The sequence below is a fragment of the Aptenodytes patagonicus genome, chromosome 2, assembly GCF_965638725.1.
Source record: "Aptenodytes patagonicus chromosome 2, bAptPat1.pri.cur, whole genome shotgun sequence".
NCBI classification, from domain to species: Eukaryota; Metazoa; Chordata; class Aves; order Sphenisciformes; family Spheniscidae; genus Aptenodytes; species Aptenodytes patagonicus.
The window spans coordinates 25,686,326-25,703,912 of record NC_134950.1 but is presented as its reverse complement, the minus strand read 5'-3'; the positions used below and the strand labels follow the sequence as shown (position 1 = coordinate 25,703,912).

At 42.2% G+C, this 17,587-nt stretch overlaps 1 protein-coding gene across 1 annotated transcript in view; it reads left to right on the top strand.

Annotated features, from left to right (window-relative positions):
- Positions 1–17,587, top strand: part of SDC2 (syndecan 2) — a 61,570-nt gene that overhangs the window by 33,413 nt on the left and 10,570 nt on the right. Inside the window, exon 2 of the mRNA XM_076329376.1 lies at positions 16,392–16,503. Coding sequence (XP_076185491.1) covers positions 16,392–16,503 — 112 coding nt within the window. The remainder of the gene's footprint in view (positions 1–16,391; positions 16,504–17,587) is intronic.

Sequence of the window (17,587 nt, the reverse complement as noted above, 5' to 3'; positions counted from 1 at the left end):
AGTTTTGAAAAACCAGGCCCCGTTGGGTGGTCAGTGCTTGCTGGACTTGCTGCAGAGCCGGCACAAAGCGGGCTGGGAGAGGTTAATGTCCAGCGGGTGCGTGCCTGGGGACAGCTCACTGGAAACTTCACCTCAGCTTTCTGATGACAAAATGAGGTTTTTCACTCTGAATGCAAATGGCGTGCTACTTCAAACCGGCCCTACTGAGAAAGTAATGAAGAAAACGCTGCATTGTCTGTAAAGGCAGGCCACGGCTTGCCCGGAGGGTCGCCTTTGGCTCCCGGCACCGTTTGCTGCCTGCCTGAAGCCGGTGGCTGCTGAGCCAGTGCGTGTGATGAGTGGCAGCATCCCCGGGGCCCGGTGGCTGCTGGCACCATGTGTGGCGGGGCAGGTGGGACAGACCCGTCCCTTTCCCTGCCCCTCCACAGCCCACGGTGGAAGATGGAGTGACCTCCAAAGAAGATTTCAAGAATATTAGACTTGCAGAGCGTGGCCTGGCCTTTCTTTTTAAAAATTGTAAACAGGCTCATGAAGGAAATGGTGTTTGAACAGAAAATAAAGAGCGAGTCCTGGCTTCCCGGCAGGCTTTGTGGCAGACGGGGCTGTTGGCAGATCCTCCTGACTCTGCCCTCACCCTGGTAATTGAAAACTGAGGTGTTATCCCGCAGCTTTGCACTGTGTTTTGGGGGGTTTATGTCACTTCTTTGGTGTTCTTCCTCATGACCGTTCATTTTTTCCCCTTCAAACTAATTTTAAAAGAATGAAATGGAAGCTTGTTAAGCCTTTCAGTTGCATAACTTGCTGTATCTGAGCCGTAAGCCAGTAGTAATCTGCTCTCCCAGCCCATCAGAGACTTCCCCAGGGGACTGCAACACGGGCCTACGTGTGTGCACACGTAATTAATGGAGGAAAGACAGCCCGTGCCAGGAGCTGGACCAGGGCCTTCGGTCTCCAGAAGGGCCTGTGCTCTGTCAGGCTGTTAAGTGAGCAGTTTCAGCACAGCAAACTCTTGGGGTGCGAGTTTATCTTGATAAGCCAATTTTTCTGCAAGTGAAGTGCAGCTGTGTGTTTCACTGGATGAGTGTCATTAGTTTTTGTGGGATGTGTCTGGTATGGACTCATTTTTTTAAGGAAATGAAATGAGCTGATGACTGCTTTATCCAAATGCCAGTAGCTGTTGCTTTCTTCTGCCTAATGGTCTTTGTTTATCATGTTGTTATGAAGTCGAATGAACTTGAGTGACTTTTAAGAAGAGATGTCAGCTACTGACATGAATTGAGTTTTCAGCAGAAATGATCTTCACCTCGTTTCTCAAATGCTTCCTAGTCACTGTCTGCCTTTATTCAATTATTTTCCCCGAAAATGGCATATGAAAGTCTCTTTCTAGAAAATCTCTTCTGTCTGTTCAAAGTGAGTAAACAAATGCTGCCTGCTGTGATGTAACATGTTGCTATTCCCTCCTTGCAGTTGTCTTCGCCAACATGCTATAAAAAGCAGCCTCCATTTATGTTATTTGAAGAATTGTATTTATTGACAAGTTCTTGATCTAATTTGCTCATGTATGTTTATCAGAAAACCTTATTTACACACTTCATGCCTGCCCTGTGAAAAGAGGTTTATTCTTGATCAAAGTGTCTAATTTGAGAAGAACTTAAATGCAATATTATTGCGTGATAGAAAACTCCTGTACGCTTTCTACTAAAACCATATTACAGGCACATTCCTCTATCTAGCTGTATAGATGCATATGTTAAAATGTTCTTTTGCATTGCATTGCTCTCATTGGAAACACAGTCCTTGACCGCTCTGTTTTCTTAGATACACATACGCAAGCGTACTAGTAATGTTGCAAAACTATTCTGTGTTGTCTTGCTGTGGCAGATCTGAATGTCTTGCCGTATGGTCTCCCTAAGCAGAGTCTTTACACCTCCCCTCTTTGTCCTCAGATTTTTTTTTTTTTAAGCTCCCAGAACCTAGGGAGGTGAGCAGGTTTGTGTGAGGTCAGGTCTATTAAGCAGCTGACATCCGTTACACTTAGGCTGATGAAACCCCTTTTTCATTGGTCCGAGTGCCGAGTGACCCTTTTACTGAAGCAAACAGAAACAGGAACTAAGCAGCTTTCTAATGCCATCAGTGCAGCAATCTTTTTTATTGCTTGCGGAGAAAAACCTGTGGTTTAGTAACTTTTGTTACTAATCTGGGGTTAGCCTTGTAAAGTGCAATTGCTTTGGACGTGTCTGCAATGAAACCTTAAGACAATTTGTCCATTTGATTGGCGGCTATATGGAGCAGATTATGTGCTGTATTTTTAAAGCAGAACTGTCGGAAATAAGGTGCAGATAATTGGAATACATTTGTGCTTTATCTAGAATAACTCAGGGTTGACAGGTTACTTACCCATTGTGTCCACTATTTTTGCCAACACTTAACCGTGTTAAGTAGCATAAAGATGCCAGTGCTGAATTAGTTTCTTCCATAAAACATTACTTAAAAGGTGTTCTTGTGGTACTTGAAAACTTTCCTGAATTGATAACTTAGAAAACATCTGTTCTTCCCATTCATTCCACAAGGTACAGGTTTAACAAGGAATTAAGAAAGTTGATCTAACATCCCGGAATAAAATATCACTAGCAGAGATTTTGTGGAGTCAATTTATATCAGTTTAAATCTTTCTTTTACCATTCTCCCTGGGCAGCTTCCTCTGTATGTCTTGGCCTTCAGCTGAGAGTCTAGTTATCAAGTGTGATACAGAAGTTGGTATCAAATCTAAATCTCTCTGTGCCTGTGTGGGCTGTCAGTTGGGTACATTTTATAGCGTGCCCTTGGACTAAAACAGGGTAAGTCTTAGTAGTTCTGATGACACCAAGGAGTGGTATGGGTCACTGGCCACACAAGCTTTCAAGATATGAAACTTCAAAGTAAAAGGACGAGCAAGAGTTGCTTCCCCAAACAGGATCACCCCATAAATATTTTTCGTAAGTAGGAAAGTAGAAGCAGCATGGATGTGGTTGCTCGACTGTGGCTATTCATAAGTTACAATCCAAGGAAGACCGCTGTGCTAGCACTGGCCTTCTCGGTTGATACCTCCAGGCATGAGCTTGCAGAAGACCGTGAGATTGCTTTTTGATGTGTGCTGATATATGTCAGGTTGAGGTTTGCTTTTCCTACCATGCCACAGAAATACGGTCCTCAAGCTGGAGACCTTTATCTGATAAGGGATTTAAGAGTAAAGCAGAGTGTTTGGGTTTTGAGTTTGAAGTATGAGAAATTTATCTTTCTTTTTCTTCTTCCCTTCCTCACCTCCCAAGCCAGGTGATGTGTTTTCTTACTTAGTAGGTAAATACACTTGCTAGCTTCTGTTTCTCTATTGGGGGGGGGGGAGAGAGAGAGAGATGCCAACAAGGCAAAAGAAAGTGTGCAAGTTAAATAGCATGGTCCCGAAAATATGTGTATTTGGTCTATTTTGTCTGCTGTGCATTCACATTGCTCCCTCTCAGGAGGTGGCTTAGGTGCGTAGCCAGATTCCTGGCAGCAGGGCAGTGATCTGTAGGATATTAGAAGCATATCAGGAAAGTGGAGGAAAAAAAGAAATAAAAAGGGAACTTGACAGACCCCTTTCTGGTTTCTGCTTAGTAGAAGCTGTTTTGTGCTGTATTGTAAGCAGTGCTTTAGCAATAATACAGACAAAGCCTAACAAAGAGACTTGCTTGCTGGCAGAAAGTTGCTTAAAATAACTTACAGAGGATAAAGAGGCTGCCCAGGTCAATAATGCTGTGAAATCCTCAATGTGTAACAGCTCCAGGAGGTTTTGTAGGCATATGGATTTTTAAAAGCTTTAGACCGTTGATAAGGCAGTAAGGATTGTAGAGTGCTGCTAACCTTGTATTGATGGTGCTAGGACAGTTTTATGAAGATTCAGAGTTCGGCTATAGAAATACTGAAATCTTTGTTGCCTTCAGCAGAACTCTGATTTAAAGTATGAATGCTAGAAAGAAAGGGTTGTTCTTTGTTAACAGATACTTAATACCATTAAGAGTTTTTGTTGTATTTCACTCTTTAGTCAGAACTATTACTGTTAAAAATGCTGTCAAACAACTTACCTGGCTTGCTTTCCAATAAATCAAGGGAAGCTAATTTATCAAATGCAGTGTAATTTATCCCTACCTTCATTATGAATGTAATTCTTTTGGTTCTAGTTTTATGTAGCATTATTTTTGAAACATCAGCTAAAGGTAATATGAAGCTTATTTCAGCCAGTTCTCATTAAAGGTAGCCACTCATGATAACTGGGAGAGATTATGTTATCAGTTCACTAACCCTTCCATTAAAGCAGCAGCTTTCTTGACCATGCTTTAAACCAAAAAATCGTAACGTGCTGTTTGAAGGTTGTCCCTTATGTAATTCCAGTTGAAACTTTTAATTTGAGAAATTCCTATATGTTCATCTTCAGAGTTGTTTGATCCATGTTCTGCCACATCCACATGCACAGCTCATAGGGAGGGAGTAGCACAGGGGAAAGGGGCAGGAGCTGGGGTTGTGGTGGGGAGGGGAACCTCTGTAGAAAATCAGGTGTTGGCCTTTCTACTGCTTGTGGAGTAACTCTTATTTTTGTGTACCTTGTAGTACACGGTTTCAGCTTGATGCTTTCTATGTACGTTTGTGGGTTTTTTTAAGAGCAGACGTATGTTAGATGGTTCTTCTCAGGAATATGAATGCATGTTAATTGTTACGGTGTGTGGAAGTGTCTTACAGCAGGTATGGAGGCTCACAGCAGGCTGCCTCACCGAGGCTCTGCCTCGTTTTCTTTTGCTGTGCAGTTTATATGGGGTCAGCCAGCTGCAAAACTGCATGGGGAGAAATTCCTAACAATATAGTTCAAATTCTTTTTTAGTGGTTCTGCTCAGTATATCCACCTAGTTTCCGAATGTAACCCTGGGCTGTATTTGTCTTCAGAAGAAATTGTCCCCTTGGTTCCCTTGCCCAGTCCGATGCTGCACTGCAAGCCCCAGGGAGCCGCCAGGAGAGTCAAAGACAGAGGGAGGGCAGGAGGGAAGATCCTTCCTTCTTGCCTCGGCCCCACCTGGCTAGGAAGTTGGCTGGCGCTGCAGGCAGGATGCTGTGTGTCCCCCCAGCCCAACCTGTCTGTCGTCTTTGGCTGGGGAGCCAGGCGGGCTTGCGTTGGTGATGCACCAGTTCCTTCTCCCTGGTGGAAGGAGGGGAGTCGTGCCTGAAGGGCAGCATACCAGACAGAAGACTGCTCCTGAAGCCACGTAGCCTGTACAAGCCGCCATATCTCTGATTTCACTCAACTGCTTTTATAGTAGAAGTTATTAGAGTGATGTTTTATCCCATCTGAAGTAAACTCATTTCTTATCTTTGTATGCATCAAAGAGGATATGAACACCAAGCCTTTGTAGCAAAAATTCAGTTAAGTAAGATGAGATCAGAGTGCCGAATCCAACAACTTAATCTTGTAGACCAGTGAGATGAGTGGGTGTTAGACCAGTTGGCACCTGGAAACAGCAATAAAGTCATCTTTGTTGTCTTACTGTGTGAGGATGTGGGATATGAAGATGTATCTCACAAGGATGTACCTGGTCTCTCAATGCTTTCTGTGTTTGCTCTCTGTCTGAGAAGACTATACCAGTGGAAAGAGTAGTGGTGATACCATTTATCCTTTTGGCCACAGAGATTATGGCTTCTGGCCTAATTTAACCAAGTTTTGGATTTACCAGTGCTTTTCCTGCCAGAGGACAAACTGATCCCCTAGCTCTCTGCTTCCAGCCACCACCCAACAAGTTGGAAGTAGTTACCTGAATAAATGAAGTTGTGATCGTTTTCATGGACTGGCGAAAGAAGTCGGCACATGCAGCATGTTCTGCTGGCTAATGCAAAGTTCACATTGATCTGCAGTTCAGTTTGCATTTTGCATCATTAGACAGTACCAGTTTTGAGCAGAAAATCTTCTCTGTCAGCACCCAAAGTAGTATGAAGATGATGATTTGGGGTTTTTTGTTTGTTAGTTTGTTGGGGCTTTTTTAAGATATTTCTTTAAAGGTTGATTCTTTCCTCTTATGTTGAGTGCACAGCCTGCATATTCTGTTGTAATGAAACTGAGAGTTCTGGTACAAAGCTTTTCATTTAAGCATATTTAAAGCTTATTTGAGCTCTACTTTCCTTAAGTAGGAATCTAGTGAACCTGCGATATGAATGTGTTACCACCACCATTAGCCTCAGTTCTAGAGGATCCAGGATTCCTCTTCATTTAGAGCAGTTTATGACCATCTTCTGAAATACGTTGCATGTGTTTGTGGGAGGAAGTTCCTTCAGCTAATTGCTACGATAGCACACAATTTTAGAAAGATCAAACAGATTTTAGATCTACCAGTAGCCTTTTTTCCACCTGTGGGGAGCTTTGGTGGGACGTCACCAAGAGTCTGCTGGCTGCAGGTGGCAAACAGAAGTGTCCACTGAGACATTCGTGGACCTTGTTGTTCAACGAATAAGTCCCTATTGAATAATAGATTATGCATTCAAGAATTGGAAATGCTCACTCCTTAAGCTGTGAAGTCTGATTCCTCCTCACCTTTGACAGACTTCAGTTGCCATACATAACCTTTGCTAGTAATATTTAATTGGTGTTTAATGTAACTTTAATAATATAGTTGGTTTATATGTAATTTCCCTCTTTATGTGAAAGGAATGTAATTGATTGAGACAGTTTATCGCCAATTCTTGCTACTAATGGCAAAAATATCTTAATTTAAATGATTTCACGTTAGTCGATTCTGGGTTCCTCACATGGGGTTATTTTGTTGAAATCCACGAACTGGAAAGGAATCAATATGGGGCTTTTGAAACTAGTGGAGGTTTGCAGTGCTCCCAGTACGATTGATTACAGCTGCTTTTGTAGGGCTTTAAAAAGAACAATCTGTATTAAAAACATCATTCTTTGGTATTAGCTCGAACAGCTCCAAATAGGTTTCCATGGGGGCTGCCCTGCAATTTGACCACTTCAAGGGATTGCAGTAATCACCAGTGGGCCAGGGCAGCAAGGCAGAGGAAAGGCTATTAGGTGGGGAGTTATTGGCATGCATGCCAAAGAGGTTACCCTGGCAGCTTTAATCATTCATCCACATTCTCAAGAGGAGGGGGGAAAATGTAAGTGTTAGTTCTTCTGATTGATTAGGAAAAAGGATCAGTAAAGCATGAAAGGAGAGGGGAGGTGGGCGTGGAAGAGCCAGTGCACGTTAGATTTAAAAGCACTGACTGGGGCAGGTACGTGTAGTTATGACCTCTATACCAAAAGCTACCTGCATCTCCCGTTACTGTCAGGCTTGTGACTGGTGATTCAAAGACAGGCTAACCTCTTCATTCAGCGTTTTCAAAGAAGCACATTTAGCTTCTCGGTCACGGCTGTGCCTTAAATTTAACCTGTCTGCACATGGGCTGGTGTGTCCTTAGAAAACTGATCAGCATTTTGAGCTGTGACAACAATTTGCATGGTGGTTTTGATCCTATTTTTGGTGAAACCGATGGGTGCTTTTTGGAAAACGTGCAGAAAATTGCTATGCTAATTGAGATAAATCAATCTGTGATGCACATAGCTGGCTGCTGGCTTCTGATGCTGTTTCACCTGCACATTGCCTTTTAATATTTCAGTCTGGAGTAGCGCTTCAGAAGCTGATTCAGCTGTAGCCCTTCTAAAATAGTTTCCCTGTTGTATCATGCCTACATTAAAGGCAGAGTTGAAGAATAAACTGTTCTTTGCACCAATTGATGGCTTGGCATGAAAGCTGAAAGGGCTTTGAATCTTTTAATTTTGGGATTCCCAGAGAAACTTTGGTATTAAACTTCTGCTTTTACGTAGGAAACAAGAATTGCTGTGTACTGAACCCTGACTGTTAAGCAGTCTTGAGGTTTTCAAAGTGAAGGAGACAACTAAACTGCAGTGTTCAGTTCTAGGTTTCACATACAAGGAAAGACCTGTTGGTGCGGAGTCAGGGAATGTGATATAATATCAAATCAGGGGGTTCACGTAAACAGCACAGTAGCGCTGTTTGCTTGGGTTGGCATATCAGATTTGCCCTGCCCCTCTATCATTCCTAAGTAATAATTTTTGAGTCGGAGTAAGTTTATGTGGGCATTGGGTTAGGAAGGTCCCTTGGTCCTAAACTGTAGCCTGCGTGGAGGTGATCTGACCGTGCAGCTCCCCAGCTGTAGGTCTGGGGAAGGACCAACAGGGCTGGTCCCCTCTTGAGCATGGGCTTTCAGCATGAATTGCTGTAGAACCGCAGGAAGCTTTCATTGCTGGATAAAGAAAATAAAATGCTGCGGTTTCATATCCTGTGATCCAGGTAGCTTTTACTTGCTGACTTGTGAGATGAGGCTGTGGGACTTCTTCTGAGGAGTCTCTGCCCAGGTGAAGAACTGCTCTTCACTGGGGTATAGCGGTGGCAGAGATCCACAGAGGTAAAGGTTTGTTGTTCCAGAAAATTCTTCATAACTGAATGAAGATGTAGGTATCTTCTGCAGGGTAGATGATGAAGGCGTCTTTTGTAGGGGCAGACCCAACTATGATCTTGCTGAGCTAGCAGTCCTTTAATACTACTTCGTGTGGGCTTGAGCCTAGTCGGATAGCTTAGGAGGACTGTTGGGTAGCTGATGAGGATCTCTTTTTGTTCATTTACTAAATATCTGTTGTAGCTGGAGAGCATGGAGCAAGTGGTTTGATCTGTCCTTCATCACAAATAGTGCCATTGGTACTTGTGCATAAGGATAGAAAGCTCTGCCTGGTCTTGCTGCCGTGCTTGCTTGCCTCCCTCCTGCATCTTCATACAGCAACCTCTGTCCCACCCTGGGCAACGCAGTTTCTGGACAAGGGATTAGGTTAATAGACTGAAGTTTGGTCTCTGTGTGCATCTAGTACATAAATGATGCACAACTGGAAATCAGACTCTGTGAAAAGAAGTGGAAAGATAGAAGCTTATTCTATTGGAATTTACCTCAATCAGGCGAGAACTTCAGAGGACGTTTATCTTTCTCCTCAATGCAGGACAAGCCTCAGCTCCAAAACTGTAAGCAGACCAAAGACCCACTACACAGATCTGTGAGCCTTTATAATGGGAAGAAAAACATTTTCAAATAAGCTCGAACAAGTTCTCCTGTTATCATTTTAAGTTCTGTTATCACATAACGTACCATACGGCATGTAATTACACATTAGGGAATATTTCTAAAGGCACAGATGACTCTCAGAAAACAGGCACACAAGTTTCTATGACTTCGTGAAGTGTGTGAACTTAAATCTATCAACTGCAGCACAGTAATTTCTTTGGTGCGTGGCCCTAAGTGAACAGTAGCTGACATGGTGGTGGCTTGTTGGTGTCTGCTTACCCCGGGGGGCTCTTTGCCTTGAAGCATTTCCCTGTGAGCACCATGGATGTGGTGTATTTTCTTTACTGCGAGCCATGACATAGACTGCTGAAATGCCTGACACCGGCAAGAGTTGTTTTATTAATGCCGTCCCTGTCAAATATGCCTCTGTTTTGGTAATTAGTCTGGCGTAACAGACTGTGCGCATCTTAAAAGCCAGCATATTTTGACTCTTGGCTCTGACATGAGGCAATCTCTGTAAATCAGCTCTTTTGGTAGACTCCTCTATTGTTGAATGCTAGCAGTAGTAGAAGCAGTTTGCAGTGCTTGTGTTTATTTTGGGCTCTCCGCCTTTCCTCAGCAGCCACAAGCAGTCAAACCCTTTCTTTATCTGTCGTGAGAGATTGGAGGCCTAAAGCTATAGTTTTGTGCAGCATCGGGAAGTTCTTCTACATGAGGTACAAGGAGCGTGAATAATCTTTCTGGCATGCGCTCCAGCCGCGGTAGCGGCTCTGTGCTGCACCAGACAGGGTCTCAGCCTGCTGCGCTGCTGCTGGTACCGGTGCTGTCCCCATGGGCAAACACCCAACTTACAACGCTAGTAGGGGCACCTGTTCAAAGCCGATTTCCTCTTCCACCCTTACCTGAAGAAGGGCAGCAAATGTCTTCTAAGGTATTTTTAAACATACCTTTGGAAATGAGCCCTCCAGAATGAGTCATGGCAATCAAGGCTTGTTATTTAATTGGCCAAAGCCAGCGGTAGGGGAGGCGGTGGCTTTCGCAGATTTGGTCCAGGCAGTTCCCATAGCAAGACTGATTTTTCACGTTGGGCACGCAGATGAGCGGCAGGACTGGCACAGAAAGGCAGCAGCCGTGGGGAGTGCTTGGAGGGTTTTAAGCCGTTCCGAGGTAAAAGTGGGAGGTGATAACCGTGCCAAAATCATTCGGGGGAAATGAGCAAAACAGATGTTGGCTTCTGTATGAAAACCTTGTTCTCAAACTTCCAAAATTCAGTCTGGGGCCTGTTGTTATGGAAAGAATATTTTTGCTGTGAACACAGTTACCCAGACCGTGGTGTAGGGCAGCTTTCCTGCAGCCAGTAACCACTCCACTAACATCACCGTTGTGCAGGCAGTACGGTTTCTCCAAGGAAGAAGATGGGGATTCCTTAGACTGTTATGCTTAAATTACATCACTAATTATTAGCAGTTTATTTCTCAGTCCCACAACCGCCCACCATGTGCCTCCCACTGCCGCTTCTGCCGAAGGCCCCACCACAGTTAGCACAGTGCAATGAAGTGGGGTTTGCTGGGAAGAGTTTGGCCTGTGAGTCCGTAAAAGTGGCCACCAACACCTTGAAAGGAAATAGTGGGGACTACTTCTTTCCTTCCCTTTTCTTCTGTGCCCAGCTGTAGGACATATCAGTGAAAGTAAAGAAAGGCATCTGTAATAAGACAATTAGTGGTAAACATGCCTTGTAACATAAAATCCTACTTCAAAATTACGTGTTTGTAGCAGGGTACATGTGGGCAGTGTAGGGATGCGCAGGCTGAAGGAGGTCAATGGGCACTGCCAGAGCCAGCAGATGCTCACCTCTGGGAACCAGTAACACAACGGGAAATGGAAGGTGGATACTCTTCTGGTTAGCACGTTTCTCTGGGAAAACCTAGTGCTTTGAGGTGTAAATCCAATTTCCAAGTTTAGTGCTTTATAGAGTGTTTTTGTCTAAAATCATGACTCTATTCCTGGACAAGGTTAATGAGGTTTTAAGGGGACAGTGTCACCAGTGAAATAGCTTTCCTGGTGTGATGAGGGAAGGCAAAGAAATGGCGATCAATGACAGCAAGACGCCTGCTGGCTTCGGGGTCGGCAATGCTGAGGTCTGTTAGGACTAACTCCTTTTGGGTGGCAGATCATAGTTCCTTTTGCAGGAAGCCTAGGGGGAAATACAGCTTCTCCTTCACACAACTGCCTTTTCTCCTGCCTTCAATGGGAGTCTCTACAACGGCCCTCGGGCTTTAGATGAATGCATTCAGGTAGTTAGCTTTCCAAAAATGGAGTGTATATGAAGAATACATCACTTTAGTGAACTCAGACTCACCAGCTGAACGTGCTTTTATACAAGCACTAACAAAACATCATTGTCTGTTAATAGAAGAGGAAAATCTGTTTTCTTTCTCCTTCTTACATATAAGATCTCCACCTAATCAACAGCTGTAATGCTTGCAAATTTTAAGAGCCTTCTGGGTTAGATATTTGGGATATAACATCACTTTTAAAATATTAGTCTCTGGTTCTATGCATACTAAACGGGTTACATATAAAAGACTTCCATCTGGGGAAAAAGGGAGGCAATGTACCATTAATAACCCAGCTGCAAACCTCAAATTCTCTGTCCTATACATATACCCAAAAAGGCAGAAAACAGAAATTTGAGTGCATCTGTAAGTAATAAAATGTTTCCTTCCATATGTCAGTTACTCATCGCTCTTCCGTCTGAGTTTCAAACAGCCAGGATAGCCATGGTAGACATTACTTCTTCACTGCTCCTCACACCAGCTTTCTTGGCTTCATCCACGTGGCATAAAAGTCTTTAATGTCTTCTTACTCCTAAATCATCCCCATGCAATGGGAGGACTGACTGTAACAGCAGCACTGGAAAAGGGAATGGCTATTGCAGGGCACTTGGTGCTTTTTTTTTAAATGAAGTGCACCATCCTTTCCCAACCCTCCTATTGTCTGGAGATTGTTTTCAAGTTTCTGCCATTGTAATTTTGATGAATAATTTATGCCTTTCATGAGATGATGAGTCAGAAAAAGTTTTTTTTGCTTTGTTTCCTCTCTCATTTAGTGTCAGAATGAGAGCTTTTTTTATTAAATATATCCTGGATGATCTAAATTTATTAAATTGCAAATCATTAAAAATGTAAGCTTTAGTAAAATAAAGACTTGGAGATTTCAAATTCAACATATAAGTGGTATGGAGTATCTTTTATCTAGTACTTAATGGGTGCTAATCTACACTACATCCATGAGATTTAGATTTATGCCAGTGTAGTCAATAACCAGACAGGAATCAGTGATCGTTGGCATGTAGCATGTGAAGTATTTAGGTCACAGGATTTTGCAGCATTATATTCTTGGAATAAAAATGTAAGTGGGATAACAATGATGGATGAGAATGCAATCTCTGTCAAGAGGTAACGAGCAGTTTTTGTGGCTTCAGGGCCAGATTAAAGTACTGATAACAGAGACATTTTTGCCTGGTGTTCCTGCCGTTTTAATAGATCTGAAAATAAGGCTGTTACATAAAAGTGTCATGAGGGCCCTCATTTCAATTGTTAGCCATAGGAAATAATCCCTTAAATATTTGGCCTTCATAATAACTAAAAATAGACTTATGGAGTTAGAATTTGCAAACTTTTTTATTTTTCCTCCTAAGCATATTAAAGTGCTAGTACAGACCTTTCTCTGTCCAAGCCTAGTGACACAGACTTGTTTTTCCAACTTATCTTTTGTGAACACCCTGGAAGTAGTCCACAGGCCCCCATGGATTCCCAGTTGACAAGTGAGAAAACATTTCTAGAGCAAGTATTAAATCAAATTTATTTTTACATAGCATACAATTGCAAAGCGTGGCTTCAGTGCTTGATACTCACTTAAGCACCATGAAGTATTCTTTTATTTTCATTAACCACCTCTCATTTTTCTAAGCTTAATCTTCACAGAATTATTTTTAACAGCTGTGCATTTTTGTTAATTGTTGAGCTTTTCTTTTTATTCTTAACCTTAAGGCAGTTTTCATTCCAAGTGGACTAAGGCAGCTACATGCTTCTGAGCAACTGGGAAAAGCGGTGCAAGCTGTGGGTGTAGAGGGGGTGCCCCTACCCCAAGTCTACTAGCCAGCTTGCAAAGAGAGTCTGTTTGGGGACAGTGCAGTGCATTTGTCTGATGCAAATGCCCGGGATTTTTAAGCCAGGGTATGCTTCTTTATGCCTTTGGTTTGAGAGGGTGCTTGTGTCCTGCCCAAGTTCCACTAAAGGAAAATCATTCGTACTGGAAGCAAGCTGAAGCAAGGGGCTCTGGCCAGAGAAGCTGCAGAGCATCTTCCTCAGATGGAGCTTGATGTCTGATCTGAATGCATTTGGGGTTCACTGTACCATATATTTCTCCCTATAGTAAATATTGTACTGGATCTATAAGACTGTGGGGAATAGTTTTCTCATTCTGATGGAGTTGTGCCGTCCATAATACTAGGTATTAAATAATGTTTCACATTGTATCCTTTGCATCCCCAGAATAAAATACAATGGATGCTAAAATTGCTGCTGAAAACTGCCCAGGCTTTTCTTCCATTTCTGTTCCTCTGTTTTCAGCTGGTTTAAATCTTGAGAACATCTCAGCATAGCTAGAAATGAAAACTTTTGGCGGCTGAAAAGCCATGATTCATTGAAAGAAAGGGAACAAATATGATGGTGGGGAGCCTGGCTGACCAGGCGCTTGCAGCTTGGGCTGGATTGGGTTAGCTGCTCAGCTGTCTTACAAAAACTGAATCTTTAGAAAAACTGTCAGGGATCATTTCTGTCTTTTCTGACTCCTGTGAGGCTGGAAAGAGCAAAAAAAAAAAAAAGGGTTGTTTGTTTTGGAGGGGGGCATTGTTTTGGGGTTTTTGTTTGGTTTTTGAATTCTACTAAGTTTGCTTCTAATATAGACAGAAGTGGGAAATGTCCTAGGGAATAAATTGATTGGTAAGTTCATATTTTTATTCAACACTAAAAATTCTGGGCACGGATGTGTGATGCTTCTGTTCTCATGCAGACTAATTTTCATTCACTAACATTTGCAAACTCGGGCTGTTTCTCAGCTGTTGCCAAATGCCAGTGACAATTCCCATTGTTAGGAAATTTCTCCAGGTAAGTCTCCCATTTTTTTCCCAGCATGGCGTTGGGTAATATTTACTACCTCTGATACCTTTTGAATACTGTATGCCTTTTCTATGCTCGTGGGCAGCCACCTGCATTTCCTTTTAAATATGTTTTGTTTTTTCCTTCCTGATATTGAGGAGTGGGCTGTTTTGTACCACGATTGTGGCTGAAAGTAAAATGGGGTGAAGTGGCTTGGTCCATTGTGGCAGCCTAATCAACAGCAGGATATTTGTCCCGTGACAGGGAGTTGTTTTCCTATACGGAAACAGTCTCAGCTGCATCTTAATTACAATACCACCTATACACCTACCGAGCCACTTAATTCCTTTAAAAGATGGCTCCAAAGGAAGGCCTGAAGTCATTTGATGGTGACCACACATCGTCTTGAATTTCTGCTTTGGATTGCAGCCAGTTCCAGGCAGACCGTGTGAACTAGCAGCAGCAGCAGATGAGAGCAGGCCTCTTCTAAACCTGTCTTAAAAACAGGGCTTTTTTTTTCCCCACACATCCCACAGGTAAAAGCTACCGTAGCAAGAGTAGACTTTGACCAAGTATCATGTTGGTTTTCTTTTCTTCTTTAGAAGAAAAACAGAGTAACACTGTTTTAGTTCAGAGCTGTTCAGAGAAGTGTCAGGTACCCCCAGTGCAAGGGTCTTTTGCTCTGAAATACTCTAGTAATCAGGATGGCCTTTCTGCTTTCCGTGAAGAATATTTTTTTTTTATTTTAGATCAAACTGAAGAGCAGCTTTCTGCTGTGAAGAAGCTTAGAAGGTTGGAACAGGAATCCATTGCCAAAAGCCTCCTGAAAAAAAAAAGTCACAAATGTCTTCAACAATATTTTGTAGACCTCTGGGAAAAAATCTACCTCAGAAAGTTAGATGTGGGTCTTTGCATACAGGAGTTACCCCTTTCACAGTTTGGTACCCCTTTAGGAAAGCTACAGTGAATGTTGTATAGAATAAAACGGGCAGTCAATGCCGTGCAGTAAAAAGTAAGGTGGAAACCCTTGGGACTCAGAGCAGCAGGTTTGGGCAATTACATGAGATAAAGAAAAGACTCAATTTGGTATAGTATTGCTTTTTGACTTAAAACTCCATTTGCAACTGTCATACTTTTTTCGACAAGTCGTGGCAAATGTGTGTTCACAGAAATGCTGGTAAAAGTAATAGTAGTAATAGCGGCAGGTACCTTCTCAGTCATCAGAGATACATGGCTCCTTATAAAGGACATTTATGCTCTGTTGAGAAAGCACAAGCTGCTGTGGAGGAAGGCAATTTCTAGTCTTTCAAAGCCTGAATTGTCAATCTAAAAGGATGACTGATACCTTGTTCTATTACCAGCTCATTTTAGCAGAATCTCTCTTTAGTGGGGAAATACTTGCAGACATAAAAATGTGGTGAAAGTCACAAGAAGCCAACTTTTTAGCCTGTTGAAGCTACAGCTAAACTTTAGGAGAGATGTGTTCATTTAGGAATTGGAGCATCGTGCCTGACCAGAATTTTGGAGATGTGCTGTCTGATCCAGCTGGAAATGTCATAATCCTTAATCAACAGCACTGTCTTGGAAACATTTGTATTCTGTAGTCCCAGTTCTTCATTCTAACTTGTAAAGAGTTTCGTGAGGTTTGGCTCGATGTACATCTGAGATGGTTTTTGATATGTGGTCTTGTCGCTTCCCATTTGAGATCAAATGACAGACTTCACGTGACAGCCTATAGATTTGTATATTTGAGATCTTGACAGAGGGCTTCAATCCTGGGATTTGCTTCTTTGTTGTTACAGAAGCTCTGCAGAATATATTGCAAATCCTATTTATTCATTCATGCTTGTAATGAGATGAAGTGTGATTTGAAGGGGGCTTGCTTCCTAAGATTGGGTGGTTTCTTAGTTTTCATTGTGCAGCCTTGGATATTTTTTTTATGCTATAATTTTACAAATTTCTTCAACATCTTAGATGAATGTGTTGCATAAACTGAAAGTATGAACTGTTCAGTGTGCCATCATGACCTTTGGAAATGGGAGCGAAGATTAAGAGACTTCTACGCTGGAGAACTGTTATCTTTTTAACCATTCCCTCTTATCTGTTTTCCAGAGAGCAGATTTGACCTCTGATAAAGATTTATACCTTGACAACAGCTCTGTTGAAGAAGCATCAGGCGTCTATCCAATTGATGATGATGATTATTCTTCTGGGTCAGGTTCAGGTGAGACAACATGTCACAATTTGATTTTAAAAAGTGTAAGAAGTAATGCAATTATTTGAGGAAAAGCTGTGCAGTTTTCCTGTATAAGTTGGAGATGATACTTTCAGTGAGTACCATGAGTGCTTGGCTCTCTATTTAGAGAGGACTGAGCATCCCTGCGGGCTGGGTTTTAAATATTAACTTTCTGCTATTTTCTCTTACTCCTTAGTTGCATCATTTCACTGTGGTATTTTCTGTCTTCTGTCCCTCTGGTTTCTGGGTAGATCTCTCTGGAGTTTAGAAATAAGGATTAGAGAAGGCTTAGTTTTCCCATAGCATAATGCTAATTTAGTAGTCTGTAAGAAAACATAGCAGCAGCAAACTTGTTTTCTCTTATATGCATTCAGGTTGACGTAAACATTGTGTCCACTTCTTTTTTGTTGTTGTTCTTTTAAATTTGGAAGTCTAGATACTGCCAAAACCATGACAGTTTTCGCTGAGGTAATTACATCCATATAGTGAATAAAGAAAACATACTGAGTTCTCAGACTTAAACACTCATTAGAGGCATGTAGGTAGCTCATCATTTTTCAAAAAACTGTCAGTGAAACCTCATTAATCATGTCTCTTAGAAAGCCTCTTTGTGGAGTGTCTTCTAGGCTAGCTGGGAGGCTCCAGCCATTAAAAGTTAAGTGCAGGATTTTATGGTAGTTCTGGGAGAGAAATTTCCTTATTGTTGTGAGCATTTGCTGACCTGTTGTGGAAATCCCATTTATTTTCCAAGTGTGTTACTTATTTGTTTATTATTGTGCTTTTTGTAATCTGTCATTTGGTGTTTATATATACTTGTGAATTTTTAAAGGGTGAGCCCTTCTTGTAGCACCTTGTCTTTGTTACCTTGTAAGCCACAGCTGAGATTTTTTCGGATGGGTTTTTGTTTTTTCTTTCTTTTGGAGGTTCAAAGATACGTTAAAATGAAGTCTGCAGAGGTCTGATTGTGCTGCCAGGCAAATCCACGCCCATCAGTCATTGGCACCTGGGTAACACCCTGCATTTTGGGAGTCCTCCACAGGGGGAGTTTGACGTTCCAATGTGATCAGAGGCT